Source organism: Ruditapes philippinarum, unplaced genomic scaffold, assembly GCF_026571515.1.
Source record: "Ruditapes philippinarum isolate M1 unplaced genomic scaffold, ASM2657151v2 ctg6987_1_1_1_1, whole genome shotgun sequence".
NCBI classification, from domain to species: domain Eukaryota; kingdom Metazoa; phylum Mollusca; class Bivalvia; order Venerida; family Veneridae; genus Ruditapes; species Ruditapes philippinarum.
The window spans coordinates 10,721-37,150 of NW_026862819.1; the positions used below are offsets into that span (position 1 = coordinate 10,721).

The 26,430-nt window shown below is 32.0% G+C and overlaps 1 protein-coding gene across 1 annotated transcript; it reads left to right on the forward strand.

Moving 5' to 3' along the window:
* Window positions 1-5,628: 5,628 nt before the first annotated feature.
* LOC132720312 (RING finger protein 11-like) lies at window positions 5,629-17,542 on the forward strand. The gene is made up of 3 exons (XM_060704430.1): window positions 5,629-5,857; window positions 14,664-14,827; window positions 15,836-17,542. Exons 1-3 carry the CDS (start codon window positions 5,750-5,752, stop codon window positions 16,005-16,007), a joined length of 444 nt encoding a protein of 147 aa, XP_060560413.1. The 5' UTR covers window positions 5,629-5,749; the 3' UTR covers window positions 16,008-17,542.
* The last annotated feature ends 8,888 nt before the right edge of the window (window positions 17,543-26,430 follow it).

The following is a 26,430-nucleotide window of genomic DNA, read 5'->3' on the forward strand; positions in this document are numbered from 1 at the left end:
CTTTTGGATGGCTTCGGAGTTTTAGGTTGTTTCTCAGTAAAATCCTAACGTAATACCGGCTCGCCGTGGCGAGCCGGCATAAAGCAGCTCCCTTACGAGCGCTTTTATTTAATGTTAGACAAGCATGGAATAAGTGATAGAAAATATAAACTTCGAAATATGTAGAAGATATACTTGTTGAAAAAAAATTAACAAAAGTGCATTATGTGTCAAAAATCGATTTTATTTCAATTCTTAAGAATGCCAAACGTGTGTTTAATAATGACTTAAAAATGGATTTAGCACATATTAGGTGTTTAACAACTGAAGAAAGTTGCGATGGTAATAGTAGTTTTTTTTAAATTCTGTACAAAATACTCATTCACTATGAACACACTGCTCGCCAACAGAGCAAGAAAAGTAAAAAAAAGTTCATCTGGGTGGCAAATCAAATCTTTTCAAAACTGTAACAAGATATCAAAAATAAAAACATTTTGTGAAATAATTATGATAGCATTTCTGAGGCATAATGAGCCTTTAATTGTTTTTACTTAATTAATAATACTGTCTTACTGTAACACGTACCAAACATAGAATCACTGTTTCATGACATGAGTACATGTAGTGGTCTGAAAATACAAATAAGGAAATTACTTTTTTCAAGTTGTATTCCATATTTTCACAGCAAGGACATCGGAGTGCAAAATGTCCTACATGGTGTACACTTGACGGGGATGAGCTTTGAATTACTCATCTGACTTCAGATTTTGTTTCCTTCAAAACATGTATGTATTCTTCAAAAAAGATACTGACACTGTCATATGTACAGTATCAGGCATGATTTCAATAAATATATTGGATTAAGTAATGCCAATTAAATGGTTTAATTTTCATCCTTTTTTTAATTGAATGACATGTCGTGAATCACGATTTCAGCATAAATGTTTATCACCATGAATGTCTGTCTTATCACCATAAATGCTACATATGATCTCAGGCGTGTTGTTAGCTCTAAAACAAAACTGCTAGCAATAATTCAATGAAATGGTACCTTTTTTTCCCTCGAAGGTAAATGCTGAAGGGTTTGGGTATATAATACCGGATTCGGTCTAGCATCAAATTTGAGCATCAGTTCAGCGACGTTTATTTGTTATCCAGCAGAATCAATACAAGTATACAATGTACATATGACTCTGTATCAAAGACAGTCATTTAAAGCAGCATGCCTCCAGATAAGCCAAAGTATTTTTATAAAATCAAACTTGAGAAAGATGTACTAAGATTTTTGAAAAAGAAAAAAGGGAATTCAAGATATAATTTACATGTTAAGTGGAATTAATATTTGATATTCAATGTCCCAATAATCTGTTTTATGTCTCAATATCGCATTTCGGCGATAATTTTCACTTTACAGTCTCATGTAATGTAAAACATTTACAGTCTAAATACGGCAACGGTTATTATGCCTTTCCTTAAAAAAAGGCTGCATTATTTCAGGCAGAAACGGGCACCGGAGTAGAACCACCGACGTTCCGTAAGCTAGGTGATGGATAGCTCCCTCACATGAATGAATCCAAAGTCCCAGTCAGGATTCGAACACGCAAATGTGAGGAGCTAGCAAGTAAGAACCCAAGAAGTCAACGACCTAGTCACTCGGCCACGGACGCCACTCTAAAAATAGAGGGAAATTAACAACTGTTACATTTCGTTCAAAAAAGTATGATCGGAGACAAATTGATTTTTTTTATATTTTCATTCAAATAAGCAAGGAAATAGAGAGACATTGTGAACAATTTTAGTAGAAGCATAAAAAATGAGACACAAACATTACATAAAAAAACCTTTCATGAGGTAATACGAATGTTTATATCAAAAACACTTAATACGTAATATATTAAGTAAACAACGTAAGTTATAAATTTATAAAATTGTAATGCATGTGAAATTCAAGTTATAATTCAAGTAAAGGTCATTTAATACATTGTATACATAAAACATTTATTTACAATGCATTGCATATAGAAATGAAAAACATTCATTGGAAGATGAGCATATTTTCCGCTTTTACCTGTATTTTTTAACTGCCGAACAATAAATAAATTAAATAAATGTACTGACAAAGACTTTGGATACCTTACATAGATCTTAACACAACTGTTTTACTCGTACATTACAGTCACGTAAATTGAAACCGCAATCCACAACTAGCGGCAAATTCCAAATAATGTTTATCAAATTCCTCGTAAACCAATTTTTCCAATCGCCAACTTTTTCTGAAATATGAAAACCATTAAAGTGACATTATGCTCATTTTTTCTTTGTAAAGATGAGCTGAACTGACTATATATTTCATAGGATTGACTACTAGTTTACAAATGGTGATTGATCAACTGTTGATTAGAAAATGATGACAAATAAAATATAAATAATTTGAACGTAACATGTATTAATCCTGATGAATATTTGTAGAATATTTGTAGAAATTTCCTTGGGCCATGTGAGTTATTTTTCGTCCATGCAAATTACATTATAGAATTAAAAGGAATTATGTCAAAACGTAAACTTTGTTTGATTTTTACCTTTTCACTCATTATATTTCTCTTGGATTGGCATAATATCACATTAAGCAAATCATTGCGAATATAACGAAAAGAAATAAATAGTATCCAAAGATATTAATGTATTTGAAGGAAATCTCTATATACTTCCTTGTTACATACACTTGTTTTTCGAACAGTAAGCTATATTCATTTCAAATCATTGAAAAATAAATAAACATGCACATAGAAAAGAATATCATTAGGCCTAAATATTTGATATTTTTTAAAAATTCGGTACAATATGTTATCCCCGTTATATATTTCTCTACGAACGTTGTCCGGGTGCATTTTATCTTTATAAATTCTGTTTGTTTCAACATTTGTTTATATTTAAACATTATATGAAAATTTCGGCGTGCGCCGATGTTGCGTTGCCATGGTTATTAAAGTGCACATAACTCGTAAAAGAAATAAAAGTTAACAATAAAAGTAAATCTACTTTTAGAAATAAAGACACTCTTTCGATTCATATCCAATAAGAGTGTTTTTATGAACCAAGTAAAAAATGACAGCAAAAATCCACGAACTTTTTGAACATACCTCGTACATATTATGAAACTGACATTTCTCAGAAATAGCCTGCACAAGTTCTTCACTTGGGTCGAGCCCCTAAAATTTCGCCAATCGTTTTATTTCTTCCACGTTGTTCTGCAAAAAAAAAAATAAATAATATACCAATTGTCGGGATATCAAATTAAAATTAGTCAGAAAGTGTAACCTTGCCTGGTTTATACTGGTGGTAAAGGTTAATCACCTGGCATATACTGGTGGCAAATGTAAATCACCTGGCTAATACTGGTGGTAAAGGTTAATCACATGGCTTATACTGGTGGCAAAGGCTAATCACCTGGCATAAACTGGTGGCAAAGGATAATCACCTGGCTTATACTGATGGCAAAGGCTAATCACCTGGCTTATACTGGTGGCAAATGTTAATCACCTGGCTTATACTGGTGGCAAAGGCTAATCACCTGGCATATACTGGTGGTAAAGGCTAGTCACCTGGCTTATACTGGTGGCAAATGATAATCACATGGCTTATACTGGTGGCAAATGATAATCACCTGGCTTATACTGGTGGCAAAGGCTAGTCACCTGGCATATACTGGTGGCAAAGGCTAGTCACCTGGCATATACTGGTGGCAAAGGTTTATCACCTGGCTTATACTGGTGGCAAAGGCTAGTCACCTGGCTTATACTGGTGGCAAATGTTAATCACCTGGCTTATACTGGTGGCAAAGGCTAATCACCTGGCATATACTGGTGGCAAAGGCTAGTCACCTGGCTTATACTGGTGGCAAATGATAATCACATGGCTTATACTGGTGGCAAATGATAATCACATGGCTTATACTGGTGGCAAATGATAATCACCTGGCTTATACTGGTGGCAAATGATAATCACATGGCTTATACTGGTGGCAAATGATAATCACTTGGCTTATACTGGTGGCAAAGGCTAATCACCTGGCTTATACTGGTGGCAAATGATAATCACCTGGCTTATACTGGTGGCAAATGATAATCACATGGCTTATACTGGTGGCAAAGGCTAATCACCTGCTATATACTGGTGGCAAAGGCTAGTCACCTGGCTTATACTGGTGGCAAATGATAATCACATGGCTTATACTGGTGGCAAATGCTATAGTCACCTGGCTTATACTGGTGGTAAAGGCTAGTCACCTGGCTTATACTGGTGGCAAATGATAATCACATGGCTTATACTGGTGGAAAATGATGATCACATGGCTTACACTGGTGGCAAATGCTAGTCACCTGGCTTATACTGGTGGCAAATGATAGTCACCTGGCTTATACTGGTGGAAAATGATAACCACATGGCTTATACTGGTGGCAAATGATAATCACATGGCTTATCCTGGTGGCAAATGATAATCACATGTCTTATACTGGTGGTAAAGGCTAGTCACCTGGCTTATACTAGTGGCAAATGATAATCACATGGCTTATACTGGTGGAAAATGATGATCACATGGCTTACACTGGTGGCAAATGCTAGTCACCTGGCTTATACTGGTGGCAAATGATAGTCACCTGGCTTATACTGGTGGTATAAATGATAACCACCTGGCTTGTACTGGTGGCAAATGATAATCACTTGGCTTATACTGGTGACAAATGCTAATTACCTGGCTAATATACTGGTGGCAAATGATAATCACTTGGCTTTTTTGTTCGTTTTTATTCTCAGAACTATCAATATATTTTTCTCAGAAACAAATGTATCTGTTCACAAAGATGCTTATGTCATGGACTTTAGCTATGTGGAATCTTTCAGAAACACTTCTGTTATGTGCGAAAAGCAATATACATGTATGGCCTTGTCTGTCTAACATGAATAGACCGTGCTATTCAGCAAGGGGAAATACCACCTGCCAATATAGGCCCCGCAAATGGACGTTTGTAATTAATGATCATTAACAAAAGAATGTTTAATCTACAATCTGTTTTAATGAATCTTATCGTGTTTATCGTATATATAACTTAAACATTATTCTAATGTTCATAGTGCCTTTGTGTATATTTAAATAGGGACAGTAAATATTACTCAACAATACGTCCCCGGACATAAACGTACTACTAATCTGGGATGTACTATAACGTATCGTATGTTCCAGTACTAATGTATATTCATCTTGGATAACTAAGTTAGATTAATTATGTCCATATTAACAAGAACCTATACATTTATGTAAACACATTGTTCTTTATTGAATGTTCTATAATTATATTAACTAACTTTTCAACTGACAAATGGCGGGAATGTTCCGTGAAATTTTAGATTTCTAGTCGTTATAGTTTTATTCTTAACCGGCACCTGTAATATTAGTCCGCAGACCGAATCACAATTTGTTGACATTTTGCGAGATAGAGATTAGCACATGCTTTTAAATCTGTTTGTATTTGATTAATGTCTCCACTTTCTTCAATGTATATACAATTACTGATTCAAATTGTGTTTGATATTTGTCAGACATAGAAATGTTTGTCAATATATTTGTTTAGAACTATTTCTATCAGCTGTTTACGTCACAAATCTCGGATGCATTTTTAAAGGTTGTTGTTAGGTCAATGTTTTGACGGGAAGAAAATGACTTTGTCTATATTTGATACTTATTTAACGTATTACTATTGAACATTTCACGATGGGCAACTGTTTAAAAGCGCAAAGTAACGATGATATTTCACTTTTACGAGGCAGTGAAGGCCATGATAGTGTCGAACAGGCTCTAGGACCCCCACCTCCATATCAGGCATGTTCACCGTTTTGTTTATTTTTGTTTCACTTCACTGGTTCTCCGTATCTTTTCTTAAATGCATGTTTTTAACTTTGCATACTGATGAAATACAAATTAAATAAATATTTTTGGTTAGGTTACCATTACTGTCACCATAACATTGAATACAAATTATAACAAGGGATGTCATCTTTGTTTACTGTGTCCTTTGTTCTCAATAAACAGCTGTTCAAAGACATGAAGAGATGAGTCAGAGTTTATTTTAGCTTACACATGATGATGATATTTTACAAATGATACATTTCTTATACTTTTTAAATAAATAAGTTCTTAAAAGATTATAACCAACATTAGTCAAAATATATTGACATGCATGATGCCAAACTTATATTCTGAGATATATATGCATGTTAGATATATTGTTCTGGGTCAGAATCTTGCTTGAAGGGATATTGCCCATACTCAAAATAGCACAATATCTCATCCAAAGAAAAATTAGTTGGACTAAACAAAAATATGTTTTTAGTTAAATAATATTTGCCTCTTAAAAAATACTTTGGTCATTCCCTGAATTTGTAAGCCAAAAAGTTCCAAAATTTGGAGGTCAGAAACTGCAAAATCTCTGATATAATTATTGCCGCAATTTGGAAGACACATTTTATAGGTACAGAAGAAAAGTCTTGAAAGGCATTACATTTTAGATGTTGCAAGCCATGATCAAGGAGTAATTAAGTCACTAAATGACTTCCAAACTTCTACTAACAGAAGCCCTGGCTATTTTCAGTTTTTCCTATGGGTTGCTGTTTTAGTTTCATGGAATAAGATCATTTAGATCTTGAAACAAAAGACTTATATGTATATGATTGGTAATGTGCATATATTAGTAACTTTAAATGAAATCCTAATGTAATGACACAGAGTGCACAAATCACCAAAAAAATATCTTTTAAATTTGTTGAAATCTAGAACATCCTTTTTCTGCACTGAAATGAGGAAGTCATTAAATTAATTGCGATTGTTATTGATATTGCACAAAATTGATTGTGATTGGTGAAAGCCTGTGTCCTGTTGGTTGGTTATGCATTTGGTTATTTTCATAAAATTTCAACACCTGCTTATTATCACATGTAATTTCATGTTTAAGGAAGCAAAGGATAAAACTTGATTACCAACCAACCATGGTATCTTTTGTTTTATAAAGATTACATAACATGTAATCAGCAGTATCCTTAAAGCCAGCATGTTTATTTTAAGATGGATTTGTTATATAGATACAACAAGACATTGTGTATTTAAATTTGTATCAATACTTTGTTGATAAAATATTTATCTGATTTATAAGCAAGTTTTCATTGTTTATTGTTTACTATAACTGACTTAACCATGTCAAATGGTTTAATGCATTAATTATTTAGGTCAATATTGATAATATAAAATGGTTTTTAGCTGGATGTATAAGATCATATCTATTATCTATTCTCTTCTATCCTTCTCGTAAATATTTCTCGCAGTAGATGTAATCTTTTGTTTGAATCATTCAGTAACAGGATATGTCATAATTGGCAATTTGTTATAAATGAGCCATGTCATGACAAAACCAACATAATGGGTTTGCGACCAGCATGGATCCAGACCAGCCTGCACATCCGCGCAGTCTGATCAGGATCCATGCTGTTCGCTATCAGTTTCTCTACTTGTAATAGAGTTGGTAAGCGAACAGCATGGATCCTGATCAGACTGCGTAGGTTGGTCTGGATCCATGCTGGTCGCAAATGCACTATGTTGGTTTTGTCGTGACGCGGCTCAAATGTTAAATAAAGAAAGTTCAAATTATTTTCATGGAGACAATTGAAGTTGTTTTATTTTATAAGTTTGAAGTATTTTCTACAGCTTTCTTTTCTTCTTGTACACTGGACTCGTTACCTAATATAAATGATCTTCTCTTTTAAAGCTATATGAAGATATATTATACAGAATTTATCATCAGTAAAATAATATTGTTTCCATATTAAATCTTATTCCTATGGTTGATTCTCAAAAGAGTTACAACAAACATGTAGAATCTGCCTTTTTTCCAGAGAGGTTGTTTATATTTCCAGTAGATGATTAATTAAGTATTTGAAGATACATGTTATTGTACATGTATTACTTTTCTAGAGTTAAGCTGTATTTCATTTTATTTCACACCATATGAAATGTAAACAAACCATCTATCAGCATTAGCACTATGATTGTGAGCTCCCAATACAAATCATTATTTGATCAAGTTTTATCAGTTAATTCTTGTTTTCATTTCAGAGTCCAAAGATCCATAACAAATCTGTATTGTACTACATCTAGCCACATTTTTATTTTCCAAGTCCCAATTATCCATATCATATAAATATTGTACTGGAAGTGACAAATTGCTGTCAAAAATAAAAATGTTATATACTATTGAGTACAATAATGTCAATATTGATTCTATTGAACCTCGATAGCTGCAAAACTGGTATTTTATTAAGACACTAGCCAAGTCTATTAATATAGGTTTGGCAACAGGCTCATGCCTCATCCAATATAGTTTTCACCGTTTGACAGCTGAGTATTTGTCAAATTAAATTCAGTATTGTACACAATGTTTAATAGTAACTTTATAATAGTTAAAGTGTTTAGTTATCAAAATTTAGTTTTATTTTGAACATTTCTATTTCTATTATCTGAAAAAAATATTCAAAGGATATGTAATAAAAGATGCTAATGATGATGTCATACTTTCTATTTAAAGGTTGATTTCAGGGATCTATGTTCTAGGCTTTACTAGAATTTGCTGGCAGACAAATAAATTACTTTTATTTTGTCACTTTCCTAGAAAAAAGTATACAATGTAGGCCGTGAAAGCTATTTCTCATGACTATCTTTTTATATGATTTCAATAGCTCTAAGTGTTATTGATATTATGGAACAAAGAAGTAAAATTTATGGCATAACTCTTTTTATTTCACTATACTGTATACAGTGAAATTCACATTAAAAAATTATAACAAAATGTATAAGAACAGGACAATGCAGATATTTACCACATTTTTTGAATGGACAATCATAAAATTTTTTGGCATTTAAAAAACACTCCCTGTGATAATTATACGGGCAAATTGAAATACTTTAATTAATAAATAACGTTTTTTAAGTATAAAAGTTAAAAAAAAGTAGATGTATTACATTTTCAAAATAATTGTCAATGATTTATAATCATGATATTATACAATGCAGGTACAATTGTCATAATGAGCTGTTTAACACAACAGATGACTTAATATGCCAGTTATGTAATGTTATCCCTTAATATTATGCTGAATTTGTGTTGTATGGCAGGGCTTTCTCTCTCTATGTTATGAGGGAACAGAACCTGTATGAGGGAGAATTAAATCTTGTAGCAGCTGGCGGGAATTTCAGGCACATCTTGCAATACATACATGCAATAGTGTTGAATAACACTCATGTTGTTAAAGACACATTGTGCCTCAGAAACAAATAATTTTTACTTCTTTAGAAAGGACAAAGATTAGTTTTATAATGACTAAATGATGGTTTTAGAGAAATGTTAGATGCTTAGTGTTACAAGAAAAAAGTACTAGCAATAAATGTCAAATAATTTGTTATAAAAGTAGCAAAATGTAAACAAAGTAGTATTTTGACATCCATACAAAATACTTATTCACTCAAACTGAACTTACTGCCAAAAAGCAACAGATGAAAAAGATGGTTCTGGTAATTGGCCAATTAATGTATAACTTTTTGTATACTGTAAATGTACACAAAACATAAAAAGCTTTTAAGGAATAGAAATAAAAGTATTTCTGAGTCACATTATAGGTCTTTAATTAATTAAAAACATATATTATTTTGCAAAAAGAAAATTTCAGTAGATTATTGTGAAATGTTGCTTTCTTTTGGGAAGATATAGACTGGTAAATTTAGAAGAACAAAATTTTTGGGGTAGAAAATATGGGGAAAATACATATTTTTTTTTTTTGGGGGGGGGGGGATAATTTAGCACTAATTCTTGGATTGAAAGCTTTTGTGTATTGTCCCAGATTTGACTTTGGAGCAGGTTATACAAAGTAAAAGGTACATGTATATCAATATCAAAATTTAATACAGAAATTGAGCTACCAGCAGTATAGAGACCTGCATGGTCAAATTGCACAGATTTACAGACTGGCCTGGCTCTATACTGGTGACAAAGGCCAATGACTACAGTTTAAGCAGGTTTCGGAGATAAGGTTTGAATTATAATGAATATATATTTGTACAGTGTAATTATGATATGCAAAATGTCCAGATGAAAAAGAACAAGCAAAATTAAAAAAACATGTATACAAAAAAAATCCAAATAATTACATGTATGATAAAAAGAGATTTCTAACTAAGGGAAGTAATTAGGCATTTTTCCTCGGCATTTCATCTATGTAAGTCTGATATTCTAATAATGATAATACAATGCAAGAATAGACTAACTCCAGAATTAACAATATTTTGGTTTTTCCAAGCTTAGATCTGTAGGTACAAACAAACTATTACTGTTACAGCTTCGAAAATGACTAATCTAATTTGTGACGGGTTGTGCAGGTGAAGCTATAACCGTAAAAGTTTGTACCTAAGGATTAGCTGGGAAAAAAACCACATTTGCTGAGTTTCAGATAACATCTATTAAAGTGCAAAACATGACAAAAATTCAATATTTAAATGTTCTATAAGGAAGTATATGAATATCATTTTACCTAAAAGTAGCTTCTTCTAAAGTACATAATGTAACGAAAGTACAAAATATGAATTGATCATTATTACAACCTATCTTCATACTTGCTTTTAAAACAGCATGCTTCCAGATTTGTGCTAATTGTCATGAAAAGTTTAAAAAAAAATTAAAATGAAATATTGTGCAGTGAACAAAGAAAATAATTGACACATTGCAAACAGCACATATGCAATCAACAAAAATGTGTTTAGTAACGTTTTGATAATATATAGATCAAGAGTATGTTATATAAAATATGAGGGGGGGGAGGGGGCTTTTTAGGCTTTCAATCGCACATTACATGTAAATTATTGCTTGAATCTTGAAACTTTTACTTTTTATGCCCCCGCCATGTAATGGCCGGGGCATATAGTGTTACCCTGTTCCGTCCTTCCGTCATTCCGTCCTTCCGTCATTCTGTCATTCCGTCATCATCAGTTTCCGTTCATTATCTTAGTAACGGTTGCACACATTCAACTCAAATTTGACATATGGATATGTCGTGAGAAAATACAGGTCAAGTTCGAATTTGGTCATGGTTTGATGATTTTTGGCAGAGTTATGCCCCTTTTACTTTAAAATAATATGAAATTTTCAGTTTCCGTTCATTATCTCCCCAATGGTACAACACATTCAACTCAAACTTGACATATGGATATGTCATGAGAAAATACAGGTCAAGTTCGAATTTGGTCATGGTTCGATGATTTTTGGCAGAGTTATGCCCCTTTTACTTTGAAAATAATATGAAATTTTCAGTTTCCGTTCATTATCTCCCCAACAGTACAACACATTCAACTCAAATTTGACATATGGATATGTCGTGAGAAAATACAGGTCAAGTTCGAATTTGGTCATGGTTCAATGATTTTTGGCAGAGTTATGCCCCTTTCACTTTGGAAATAATATGAAATTTTCAGTTTCCGGTCATTATCTCCCCAATGGTACAACACTTTTAACTCAAACTTGACATATGGATACGTCACAGGAATGCGCAGGTCAAGTTCAAAGTTGGTTATGGTTCAATGATTTTTGGCAGGGTTATGCCCCTTTCACTTTGAAAATAATATGAAATTTTCAGTTTCTGTTTATTATCTCCCCAATGGTACAACACATTCAACTCAAATTTGACATATGGATATTTTTGGAATGCCCAGGCCAAGTTTGAATTTGGTCATGGTTCAATGATTTTTGGCAGAGTAATGCCCCTTTCACTTTGAAAATATTATGAAATTTACAGTTTCTGTTCATTATCTACCCAACTACTCAAATTTGACATATGGATATGTCAAAGGAATGGGCAGGTCAAGTTTGAATTTGGTCATGGTTCGATGACTTTTTGGCAGAGTTATGTCCCTTTCACTTTGAAAATAATATAGATACATCTTAGGAATAAGCAGTTTAAGTTGGAATTTGGTCGTGGTTCAATGATTTTGGACAAACTTATCTTTCTTGAATGTTGTAAAAATTTTGAACTTTCAGTTTCAGCACTGAAATGTATGTAGCCATTATTTTGGCTACAAATATGAAATATGCTATTTTCAAAAGGTTTAGACTGAATAATTTCAGTGCCTTGAACATTGTATGAAAATGGTTTGTGTTAACATTGAAAAGTTTTAAGGGCTTTGAACTTAAAATGAAAAAAATTATTTGTGCAAACAAATTTGGAACTAAATATTATAACATCTGAAATTTTGGCTGCATGCGGGGGCATCCGTGGCATGATGACACATTTCTAGTCTTAAAGTTTTAGTACATTTTACTCAAGTTTTATTTTGTTGACATATTTTGGCATGCAGCTCTAAGAGAGTTCAGTTTTGAGAAGGGAGGGAATCATTAGTCTTAAGTGACATGTGTTCCAATTTGAAGTGGTCTTTCAGTCTAGGACAGACTACCTACAACCTAAGTTTATGTTTGTGAAACAAATCTAGTGAATCGTTTTGTAATGAAATCTGAATCAGTATTTTGTACTTTAAGTTTATTGATGTATTTGAAACATCAGTTATTTGTGTTGTGGGTGTAGTCTCTATTTTAGATGTAATCAAGCATTTAATGTAGCTAAAGTTTACATTTGAAGAAGTAATGTGACCAGCTTTCATTACATAATGTATAGAATTTACGAGGCAGTGTTACAATATTGTATAAAAAAAAATCATGTGTATATTTGTCAGATCTTGGGTTAGGTCTTTCTTTAAACTACATGTAATGATGTATTCCTTATAATACACCCTTTTGGTCTGATCGAGTGATTCTTTCTTTGTGAGTAAGCTATCCAGCTAGCTTACGGAATGTCGGTGGTTCTACTCAGGTACCTGTTCGTGCCTGAAACCACCAGTTAAGCTGGGACGTCGCAATATGACCTATACTGTGTCAATGTGACGTAAAACTCAAAACAAAAACAAAAAATCTTTGCAAAAACTTTTCATGACCTAAGTGGTCTCTTTGCAAAAACTTTTCATGACCTAAGTGGTCTATTTGCATAAACTTTTCATGGCCTATAAGGCTATATGGATAACATTTTATGGCCTACATTTATGTGTTTAAACTTTTATGGTCTATTTGCATAAAACTTTTCATAGCCTATGTGTATAAACTATTCATGGCCTTATTGCATATATGAATAAACTTTTCATGGCCTATTTGTTTAAACTCATACTCTTCATGGCCTATTTATTTAAAATGTTCATGCTTTTTATGGCCTATTTGTTTAAATTTTTCTTTTATGCTTTGTCTTTAAATCTTTTTCTAGACTGTTGGGAAAAAAATGGGAAAAAAAGTCATGGCCTTTATCTATAAACATTTAATGACTTTCCTTTTGCTCAATGTCAACTATTCTTATCTCATGTGTTTTAATCTATCATGGGTAGTGTTCATGAACTGGTCTTGTGCTATGTCTAAAAGTCATAATTTATTTATTCTTAGATTCACTATCTTTATGCCAATATGTCTATATTTAACTCCAATGCCAAATAATTTATTGATATTTGTAGAGGTCTTTAATGTGAAAGGGCATTATTTATCTCTGTAAGCAAGTATTAATGTTGAATATAATATGTATTGATTGATGCATGCAAATGTTGATTGTTGTTTATGGTGTGATCAATATCTCTTAAAGCAATGCCAAATGTGTAGTGTCTTGTTTATGGAAGGCTTTATAAATTCATGAATGGCCCAATTATAGGACATTCTTACATTTTTGTATCTTAACTTAGCACTTGTATTAACTGGCTAAAGTGGCTTTTGTTTCTGTATTTTTGTGTTTATTTTAGAAATCATTAATTTTGGTATATATCCTCAGTCAAACCTGTGGTAAACGACCACCTCTAATCAAATACCTTGCATTTTAAAAATGGCTTGTTTTTTGGTTTTTTTTCGCATTTGGCTTTTTTATATGCTTGTCCTTTTTCCACTTTAAAAGACTGGACCTAGCTGACAGGTCTGCATAATTATGTAAATATTAATATTTATGACAATGTTTAGCTTAGCAAATTAGCAAAACATAAATATGCCAAGTACTTCATTTGTAAACATGTACATGTATTAGTCACTGTTATAATAATCGTCAGTTTTAGCTCTTTGATTAAGATATACATGTATTATTTGTTATTAAGATTGTTGACAGGTTATATGGCCCTATATAAATGGTTGTTAATATAACCCTAGCCACCAGGCAAGGGTAATATTGCAAACAACCATTTATATATGGCCATATAACCTGTCAGAAATATTTCTAACGAATTTATAATACAGCAAGCATCATTTTTAGAGAAATAAAGTGAGATTTCTTTATAAATGGACAGCAGCTGTGTATATTAACTATATAAACTTCACGATTATCTAACGAAAAGCGATGTTACAAATGTGCAGTATTATATAAAAAACTATATAAATGTCACAATTATCTGATGAAAAGTGACATTATAAACATGCAGTATAATAAAAACTGAAATAAATATAATTATATTCACACAAAAAAAAGGAGAAGGTATAAACTTAAAAAAGATCTATAATTTAACTGTTCAAGTGTTTGTGTACCTTCAGGAGCATCCACAGCAGAGGATGCCTATCTATCATCCTTCACCAAATGTAAGTAGAACTGCCAGCCAGCTGACTGAGGATGAACAAGTGAAAATTGCCAAGAGGCTTGGGCTTATCAGTCATCTGCCCACTGGTATATATGATGGCTCTTCAAAGAAAGGAAAAGAGTGAGTATGATGTTATCAATATAAGAGCATTATGTGTACCACTGAAATCTAGCCAGGCCAGCGTTCACATACATACAGTCTGATCATGGATGATTTTAATCATCACCATGGTAACCTTATAGTCAAAGTAAACATGGACCGAACAATCTGTGTTTTGACAAAAATGATATCATAAGGTAACTGATATCTGACCAGTCTTTGATAGCCATTTCTCTGGTTTTAATATAGAAGTCACATGAAAGTTAAAGTATGATTTTCATTGTTATAGATTTAGCTTGTTTCAGGTTTTGTAAACTATATTACTGCATTTGAAGTTTTCGAATGCATTTCTAATAGTTTTAGTACTCAGATTAACCATAAGAAAGTTTGTGATTGAAAACGTCTAAATTTCAATACTTTTAGTTACTTTGCTCTATTATTTAGAGATTCAGTCTTCAAGATTGTTTTCAAGTAAAATGGAAAGGGTATGCTAGGCAAGTTTCAATTTAAAATATTAGAACATTTATTTACGCACAAAGCACATGTAGGATGTCTGTGGCCTTTAAACCACTTGCCCCTCAATGCTGTGGATTTGAAGCCTGACTGGGACTATCCAGCTAGCTTACAGAGCATTGTTTGTTCTACTTACATGCACATTAAAAATTTTATGCTTGAAATAATGCATGCAGGGGCACCTAAGGTTGTCCTCCACCAGTAAAGCTGGAAAGTCGCCATACATGTATGACCTATTCTATATTGGTGCGATGTAAAATACAACAACAAAAAAATGCACATATGAAAATGATTCTGATCTTTACTAGTATTTCAGTAATTTTTATCTTGCAAACTCACCATAGCACATCATGCTAGAGTTTAACTGTTGTGATCAGTGTCTGTCTGTCTGTCTAAATGTCTGTCTGCACTGTCATATAACAACACTTCTTAAACAACATTTGCATATAAGACTTTTGTAAAGTTTGCAAGTCAGTTAAAGAAAATTCTATAACAAAAATGTTTATATATTTACAGGTGTGTTATATGCATGGGTGATTTTAGTGTGGGAGAACAATTGCGTATATTACCATGTATGCATTCATACCACAAAGACTGTATAGATGACTGGTTAATGAGGTCATTCACATGCCCATCATGTATGGAACCAGTGGATGCGGCCCTGTTAACAACGTATGAAACCAGCTAGTGATACAGTGTGTTCAATGTGATGAAACGTTTATAATATATTGTTACAATAAACCAGTGGATAAGAGTTGGGCAACAGTTACATATTTGGATATCGAGGAAAAATGAACAAAATGTTTCCTATTATGTGAAATACGTTACCAGTGAAACAGTCTCATTATCTGTGCTTTATAGTCAACCATCATTACTGTGTATATATATCTATATATATACATGTTTATATAATGGATGGCCATTATGATCCAGATTACAGAAATGGAAAAACGAAACAGATTCTGCAGTGTCCAAAGTAAATTGTAATTTGTTAATTTCAAATTAACAGTTTGCTCCAATCTTATAATCCATTGTGGAACAGGTTGTGAATTTGTGATAGATAAAAACATGGTAAGCTGTCCAAGGATTGTTTTGAGAAGCCAAAATACTTTTTGCTAAATTATTTAAAAAAAAATGGAAACATATTTTTCAAAGAACACAGATTTACAAATGTAGAAAAATTGTGAATTTTTGCCTTCAGTTGACCTTCAATACCAGCTTACTGTATTATATAGTTCAATATATCAAAAGCTTGATGCAGCCTGCCTTTATCTCCTTTAAATCATTCAAGTTATTACAAACATTTAGCGCAAAAAAGTTATGACATTTATTCCTCATTACTAACATGCATGTAACATATCAGTATGACATTCAGAAGGTCATTTTGGAATGATTTCAATATTCTGTTACAAAGTATGCAAGCTGTAATAAGAATACTTAAATTTTGATAAAAACCTGACTTAAAGAATCCATATATATTTTCATTAGGTTTATAATGGTATTGCAATTTATTGTTAATTTATTGTTATTAAATATTGATATTTTGTATTTCAATAGGATTTGCATAAAACATGCTTAGTTACTTGTTTCAATTTTGCTATAACCTGATATTGCAGCAAAGATTTTGCAAGTTAAATTATTTTACATAGTATGCATTTGGTAAATTTTTGTTTGATAAAACGTGTAATCTCAAATGTTTTCTTTTCTGCACAATCATATTTATTATGAATAGTGTAAAACCTTGTTAGAAAAAACCAAAGTGTGAAATGATTTAGTGAAGAATGGGTTTTGAAAGTATTTTCATTAATGAGTGCATTTAACATTTACAATGTAATCTTTTTGTTTTGTTAGTGTGAAGTATACAGTCACCATTAATCAACTTAAGGATCCGATATCATTGTTATTGGACTCCTGTGACAATTTTTTTATCACCATTGGCAGAAAAAAATTGTTATTGCACACTGTGCGGTGAAGATTGCATTTATTCTCACTGATCAATATCATTGTTATTGAACAGTGAAGTATGCATTATTTATTACTGGCCAATAATTGTATTATAAAATAGTGGAGCAAAATAGATCGCCAACCAATATTGTTGTTACTAAACAGAGAATAAAACATCATTTTCTATTGCTCAATATTAACGGAAGTGTACAATTTAGAAAACATTTCTTTACTTCTAATCAGTATAAATTTTGAAATAGACATATGAATATTGGACTATTTTTAGCTCGACTATTCGATAAGAATAAGTAGAGCTATTGCAGTCACCCGAGCGTCGGCGTCGGCGTCGGCGTAACCACTTATGTTAAAGTTTTTGTAATAGTTCAAATATTTTCAAAGTCCATTGACATATGGCTTTGAAACTTTGCACACTTGTTCACCATCATGACCCCAACCTGTAGACAGGAGGAGGTAACTCTATCAAGCATTTTGACAGAATTATGGCCCTTTTTCGACTTAGAATTTACGTTAAAGTTTTTGTAATAGTTTAAATATTTTCAAAGTCCATTGACATATGGCTTTGAAACTTTGCACACTTGTTCACCATCATGACCCCAACCTGTAGACAGGAGGAGGTAACTCTATCAAGCATTTTGACAGAATTATGCCCCTTTTTCGACTTAGAATTTACGTTAAAGTTTTTGTAATAGTTCAAATATTTTCAAAGTCCATTGACATATGGCTTTGAAACTTTGCACACTTGTTCACCATCATGACCCCAACCTGTAGACAGGAGGAGGTAACTCTATCAAGTATTTCGACAGAATTATGCCCCTTTTTCGACTTAGAATTTACGTTAAAGTTTTTGTAATAGTTCAAATATTTTCAAAGTTCATTGACATATGGCTTTGAAACTTTGCACACTTGTTCACTATCATGACCCCAACCTGTAGACAGGAGGAGGTAACTCTATCAAGCATTTTGACAGAATTATGCCCCTTTTTCGACTTAGAATTTACGTTAAAGTTTTTGTAATAGTTCAAATATTTTCAAAGTCCATAGACATATGGCTTTGAAACTTTGCACACTTGTTCAACATCATGACCCCAACCTGTAGACAGCAGGAGGTAACTCTATTAAGCATTTTGACAGAATTATGCCCCTTTTTCGACTTAGAATTTACGTTAAAGTTTTTGTAATAGTTCAAATATTTTCAAAGTCCATTGACATATGGCTTTGAAACTTTGCACGCTTGTTCAACATCATGACCCCAACCTGTAAACAGGAGGAGGTAACTCTATCAAGCATTTTGACAGAATTATGGCCCTTTTTCGACTTAGAATTTACGTTAAAGTTTTTGTAATAGTTCAAATATTTTCAAAGTCCATTGACATATGGCTTTGAAACTTTGCACACTTGTTCACCATCATGACCCCAACCTGTAAACAGGAGGAGGTAACTGTATCAGGCATTTTTTTTACTATCAAGCACTAAGAATAGTCGAGCATGCTGTCCTACCGACAGCTCTTGTTAACAAACCAGTAATAGTGTTCTAGAATAGTGAAAAATACTTGTATTATTATTGGTCAATGTTATTGTTAAAGAAAGTGAAGAATAAGTTATTTTTTACTGGTAATAAATAATAGTGTTACAAAATAGTGAAGAATTGAATGTGGAGCCAATATCAGTGTTATTGAACATGAAGATTTTTATTCACTTGCCAATATTATCTTAAAGGAATGAAAAATATGCTTTATCATTGGCCAATATGATTTTTATTGGGCAGTGAAAAATGCATTTTTCATGTTGAAGTAGGCATTTTCATTGGCCATTAGCTTTGTTAATGAACAGTGAAGATGTCCACACAAGCGTGTGTAGTGTCTTTAGTAACATCTACCGTTATATTTTTGCAGTTTTGTTTATTATAACAAGATTTGAAAGGTTTGTAAAGTCATTGATACACACACACACACCTGTGTTTATGTAACAAATAGAGTTATAAAATGTCTCTGGTTTATAAGTTTATTCCAAAAGTTTACAAAATAAGAGGGGAAAAAACGGTTTCAGAAAAAAATAGCATTTTTTTAAGAGTTTTTGAATATGGTATCAAGGTGGACTGGGCTAGACTAGTAAAAGATTTTTAAAACAAATGAGTGAATGTTTAGACAAGAAGAAACACTAAATTTATGTGTGTTGTGTCTTTGATTGATTTTAATATTTGCAGTGTCTTAATATTAACAACACTTCATGGATATGTGATATATATGATTATATTTAAACTCTGATAAGTTTATGATGATAGTTATACATGCAGTTTTATGTATCTTGTATTTTTTCCACAGAATGAGTGTCAATTAATTCAACGAGGGTATTATAACTTATACTAGTAGGTGATCTCCACAAGTTTAGTATGATAGAATGCATTGTGTATAAATGATTGTAACATGTTACATGTAACATACATATCTAAGTTGAAGAAAATTTCAAGATTTGGAAACCCTATTCCTGCTAACATGAATTTGATGTTGAAAAATATATTTTCATTGTTTATTTTATATTCTTTCTTATAAAAAGTTTGTCAGTGTGTGCACCTGTGCACAAAATGATATACAAAGGGGTCCTGGGTTTTATTTTTTTAAAATGAATGTAAAATATGCACACACTGTTCTTGTGTTTCAAAAAAAAGGTAGAACTGAAAAAGCTATTTTTTTACTGTTTCAAATGTTATATACATGTACTTGCAATTTTAGATTAATATTAAGAGAAACTTTATACATTTGGAAAATCTTATTCAGCATACAAATGTACCATGTAGTTTCCTTATGATTCACTCTGAATGGAGGGTGAGTAATGCTGGCAAAACAAATCTATTGAATTGTGTTTCATAAGATTAGTTTTTCAAAATTACTCAGTTTTTCTTTTTTTTCACTTTTCGTTTCCATTTATTGTGCATAAGGAAGTTATTTGTATGGTTAGAGTTGGTATTTAATTGTTATAAATTTTAGATTTTCACAAGGCAGGGGGCAAGTAGTTACATTCTATTTTTAGAAATCACATTGTCAGAAAGAGGCTGAATAAGAAGACAAATGTACTTATTTATCTAAATGTACTTTTGTATTGATAATTGAGAATTGCATAGTGATTTTTATTATAAAATCACTAAATGGCTCTTTGTTTATAGAAAACTACATAAAAGTATTAATCTTCAATATTTAATTTTGGTGGTGTTTTTTTTCTTCTACAATTTTAATGAAAAAAACATGTTAATGAAACATCATTCTGAGATAAACATGGGGGCAGGGGCAGGGTTTCCAAATCACATGAAATATCATACCACTTTTATAATTTTATATCTACCTGTAATGTGGATTTGTGGTGTGAACCAGTAGTGTAGTGTTGATATGTTGTGATCTATGTACAGTGTAGATTATAAGAATCTTACACCGGTTGCCGGTACAGACTGGAGTATCTAGCGCGAGGGTAACTGTTTATGGCAGTAACGAGGCTCTGTCTGAGTTACCGCAAAACAGTTACCCGATAGCTGGACATTTATGTCTGCAACAACAGCCGGTGTTTGATTCTTTTTCTTGCATTTTACATTAAATGTGTTTAGGAATGAATTGCAAAAACTAATATTTTCATTCAGCACTTATTTTTTATAGAAGCGTATAAATTTACAGCTTCATTATGGCATCATCCTAAGAACGCATTTCATTCATGAAAGACAAATGTGAATGAGGTCATTTATAACACTCGACTTATCTTACATGGAGGGTTAAGACAGGTTTTTTTAGCACCGGTGTAAACAATAGATAATCCTGTCTGATATGTAAGAAATATACTTATTGTAGTAACATAATTATGTTCATGATATTAAACACTATAATGATTAAATGAAGTAAGCACATGTAAAATCATCTGATTTTATTATGTGGTAGTGAATTTCCTGAGATTGTTATTGAAGTATATCACTAGTGGATATTGCATGAATTATTCAGTCAGTCTGAAGTCAGAAATATAACTTTTGATTTAGCTAATAAAAAATTAAAGAAAAGTTATGCACTCCTGTCTGACCCTACATAGACATCAACATTGATTGTTTTTCAATTAGATAAGGCTAATGAAATAAAAATTTCAAACATGTCGTCTTGGCCATAATTCTAATCAAGACCCATAAGTGTATTATGGATTTTTACAGAAGAGTATTCCTATCTGTGAACTTCCTGCAGAACATTTATTTTGCTGTTCATTGCATTTATTTATCATAATTTTTCATGAAAAATCACACTTTCATTCACTGAATTTAGACTCAAGACAAAATGTTAAAGCTGCACACCTCCAGATTTCATGAAAATTTTGAAAATGTATTTTAAATATGGTGATAAATACTTCGAAATCTTAAATTAACCACACATATCATGTATTACTTAAGCTATGGATCTTTCCTAAGATTTGAATACATTTTTCTCAAGTGTGTTTTTCATTGAATATTTTCGCACATCTAGAGGCGTGCAGCTTTAATTCTTTTGATACAGTGTATAAAATAACAGGGATTTGCCACAAGTACTAAGCACTAGGTCTGTACTGACCTACACTTCTGGCTGCTTTAATTTTATAATTTTTATATTTTACTCCATTAAATAGTTAAATTTCCTTAATTTAGCAGGATAAATGTTAAAATGTAGGTTATGGAGAAAGACAAAGTTATTTTATACTATTGTTTAAGCCGTATTCATTTTGTGGATATATTTATCTTACTAAATAATAATAATAATAATTTTATTAGGTAAAAGTGTACATGACATGGCAATGACATAATGATGCATAATGATACAATACATATAACAATAATCAAAATATTAAAGAGACTAGAAATATCACATGATATAAGTATACGACAAAATATAAATATATGAGCCATGTAGTGCCCACCAATACCAGGGATAACACAAAAAAGAGGAAAGGATTCCTCTTAAAAACCATTCTAAAATTATAAAACTTTATGTAAAGGTGATTTTTTTTTTCAATTGAATTGTTTTAATATCCGTTTCAAAGTGCCTGTTAAACTTACGTAGAAATGAGCTAAAATAATTGGCCTCATTGTGATTTTCAAGATCTCCAATTAGATTTGAATATGAATATAATTGTCTTAATCATCCACTCCTTTTCTGAAGTTTTTCTAGTCAAATTTCAAAGTTAAAGCTTCCTCTATTAGTTTGCAACTTAACATTCAAACGTTTGAAATACTTTTATAAGTCGTTATTTTTTGACAGGCTTCCATGTTTTATATGGATAGCGTATTTTGTAAATGAAGAAACTGTTCAAAATTAACCAGTTGTAGTGAGCATTTAACTGTTTTGTTGTTGTTTTTTTTTTTCATTTCATTTGCTGATATCATGTCTCATTGTTGTTGTTTTTCATGTGTGTTTGTGATATTTTGTAGAATGCTAGGTTTATTAATTTATTTATAGTAGAAGCAAATAGCTTACAATATATTGTGTTCAATTATTTAAACAACAACATTTTATTTTATTGTTTAGAATAGCTGTTTAAATGATTCTTATTCAAGCTTAGTTGGTAGTATTTTTTTCATTGATCGGCATATGACATTAACATGTAGTTTAGTTAAGTTTAGATTTCAAGCTATCTTTTTTCATATTTTAGAATTAAGAATAGTGCATAAATGAAAAGTTTTGTTTATTTATTTGTTAAATTTTTTTCTATTCTCCCCAGAAATATAATTACATTTATAATCTGTTGAAGTTGGTTTATACAGAATGTATTTAAGTTCGATTGTGTAGGGAGCTTTAAGCTTAAAGACACACTTTTGAATCCGTTCTTGGAACCAACTAGTATTGAGCAATGAGTGTAAAGTTTCTTGCTCAAGGAAACAATGATTTGCCTCTGACAGGGTTTGAACCCACAAGTCTAGCAAATTTTATATTATTAGTCTGGTGCCTTAACAACTCGGCCATGACGGCACTTAAGATTGATGTTAATTAATGTGTATTGGTCTACACTGGGCACATTTTCTATATATATTTCAAATATTGATAAAAACAATAGAAATGTACAATTCGGATACTGTTATAAAATGTTACACTGTTACAAAATATTTTCAAATCTATAGCAAAATATTAAAACATTTTAGCCATTTTATTTTGTCCAGATTTTATTGTTGTAGCAATAAATATTTTGCTTTATACTTACAGGAAACTTCAATATTTACACATTTATTAATTCACTAGGATATCCAACAAAATGATTTACTGGAAATTACAGATTTCCTTAAGTTAATAAAAGAATAAGTAACATATAGGTAACATAATTGTTGCATCAAAACTGATACAATTTACTGAATGTTTTTGTTTTTATTTACTTTCACAGTTTACTTAAATGCTTGTTTTATTTACTATCTTCTTTTGTTTTTTCCTTGCTATCTATTATTACTTCTTCATGTGCTATTTTGTTTCTCTGTATGAGCCGTGTCACGACAAAACCAACATAGTGGGTTTGCAACCAGCATGGATCCAGACCAGCCTGCGCATCTGCGCAGTCTGATCAAGATCCATGCTGTTCGCTTATCAACCCTATTACAAATAGAGAATCTGATAGCGAACAGCATGGATCCTGATCAGACTGCGCGGATGCGCAGGCTGGTCTGGATCCATGCTGGTCGCAAAGGCATTACGTTGGTTTTGTCATGGCACGGCTCATATGTTTTTTTTGTTTTTACAGTATTGAATTTATTATATCATTTAATGTTAGTGACACATACCCTTAATTGACATACTGGTCTATACTCCTGAAAAGTTATGGTTCAAGAAAAGAAGTTCATTTTGAATTATACACAGTTTTATTTGTTTATGCAAAATTAATCTTGAGCAGAATTTAAGGTTAAACGAATATGCAATACCTCAATTTTGATTCAAAAGGCTGCATTTATTTTTTGGAATGATTCTTGTTCATATAATTGATACAAGTATGTTACATAACTCTCCTTAACTTTATGAAATTATATTGGTTAGGTCTTCTATGCAGTTTCTCATTGGCTAAGAATTATTTTCTAAGAACTTTACATAGACCACATTTATCCTCCTGTCCTTCTGTTTATAAATTATTTGTTGCTGTATTATGTATTTGTGATGTAATAATGTCATTTTGTAAAGATGTAACATTAGTACTGATAGATAGTTCAAGTGGTATGCATTTTTTGAGTTGTGTAATTAATTTTAAGGCAGACAAAACAAATATAACAATGTTATTCATTGCTGTGTTAGTGACTTTTTGTGAAGACTCCTTTTAAAATCAAGGGTGTCTTTAAAGTGAATTGTTCTGTAATGGAAAGTCTAATACCATAAATTACTCTGTATGATACATGACTACAAACTATGAAAGAATTATATTTGGATGTTGTTGGTATTTGTGAGATAATAATAATAGTAATAATAATAATAACTTTATTTTGAGAAGGTGACATATCAGGGTGATACATGATCTAATGTATCATAATAATATATAGCAGATAATAAATTTTTATTGAACACAGTATTATAATTGGTCACATAAATGATCACACTAAATTCCCTTAGAACTCTTATCAGCATTGTTATGATTTTGTTTTGTTTTTCAAGAAATATACTTAACAACTATCCAAATGATACATTTCCTGTATATTTTTTTATCAATATTTGAAATGCTTATTGAAAGTATACCCATTGTAGACAAATCCACTTTTAATCTGAATACCACTTGAAATAATCTAACAGTGCTCATATTCAGACATGCAACTTTTGAATAAGAACCATTGATATCTGTGATGAATGGGTTAAGCATATGTTTCTCATGTTGTTTTTTTTTCAATACTTATAAAGTGTATCAGTCATTTCACATTGTTATATGAGCCGTGCCATGGCAAAACCAATATATTGGGTTTGCGACCAGCCTGGATCCAGACCAGCCTGCGCATCCGCGCAGTCTGATCAGGCTTACCAACCCTAGTACAAGTAGAGAAACTGATAGCGAACATCATGGATCCTGATCAGACTGCGCGGATGCGCAGGCCTGTCAGGATCCATGCTGATCGCAAACGCATTATGTTGGTTTTGTCGTGACGCGGCTCTTATTTGTAATTATATAGTATGTTTGATGAGTGCAATGATTTCTTTGTTGTCATACAATTAGACATTGATAAATTATGCTTTGGTTTTAATAAAAAACATGTTAAGATTTTCACAGAAATTTGACTTGTTATCTTATTGAATTAAACCGTAGCCGAAACTCCTAAGTATTCCACACCAATTGTGCTGTTTGATATAACAACATTATATCACATGAAATTTATTGACACATCGCTTTGGTAGATGTCCCTTAACAATGGTTTAAAGGCATGTATACTCCGCCTTACAAGTGATCGTCCTGAAAGAAATATATACATGTACACCCGTCTTAAAATTGGTGAAATATAGACTGATCTGTACTGTAAGAAATGTAGAACGGATCTCATATAAGATACGTCCTGTAAGCGTGTAAATATTTAACCTTATATAATTTCTTTCGTTTGAGCAGACGAATTAGAAAGAAATTATTTTCCCTTCAATCGTGTCAAGTCTCCGATAGGGGTTGCGATTAGCGCACGAAGTTTTCGTGCGGGTAGTCAAGTTATGTGTCAGTTCAGCTTTGGGTTACTGACCATTCTACACGTCTATTATTTTTGTATGATGGAAAATGGCAACGTGGCAAACGGCGGCATAAATGGCGGCTTGTCTTCACCGGGCGAAACTTCACGGGTTGAAAACCAACTTCAACGTGTTCTTGACAAATTACAAACTCAGCGGGAAGAAGTTCAATCATTGAAACAAGAACTTCAGGGCAACATTTTCAACTTGGCTTCAGAAGTTGAGATCAGAACAAGAACTCGTCTGGAAATTCCAGGGTAACAAGATTCAATTTATTTTCAATTCAGAGCTCGAAGAATTAGCCAAACAGAGTGCTTGGGCTATTGAACATTGTAAATTCGATTATTCGAAGGAGTTGTTATCAAAACTCACTGAGAAAGCGCAACAAGTTGCTTAGAATCGCCGATGGAAGTCCCGGGGGCTGCTGGGACACAGTCAGATCATACGAGGCAAATCCAATCGCAAGCGACTCAGAAGATGATGCCAAAA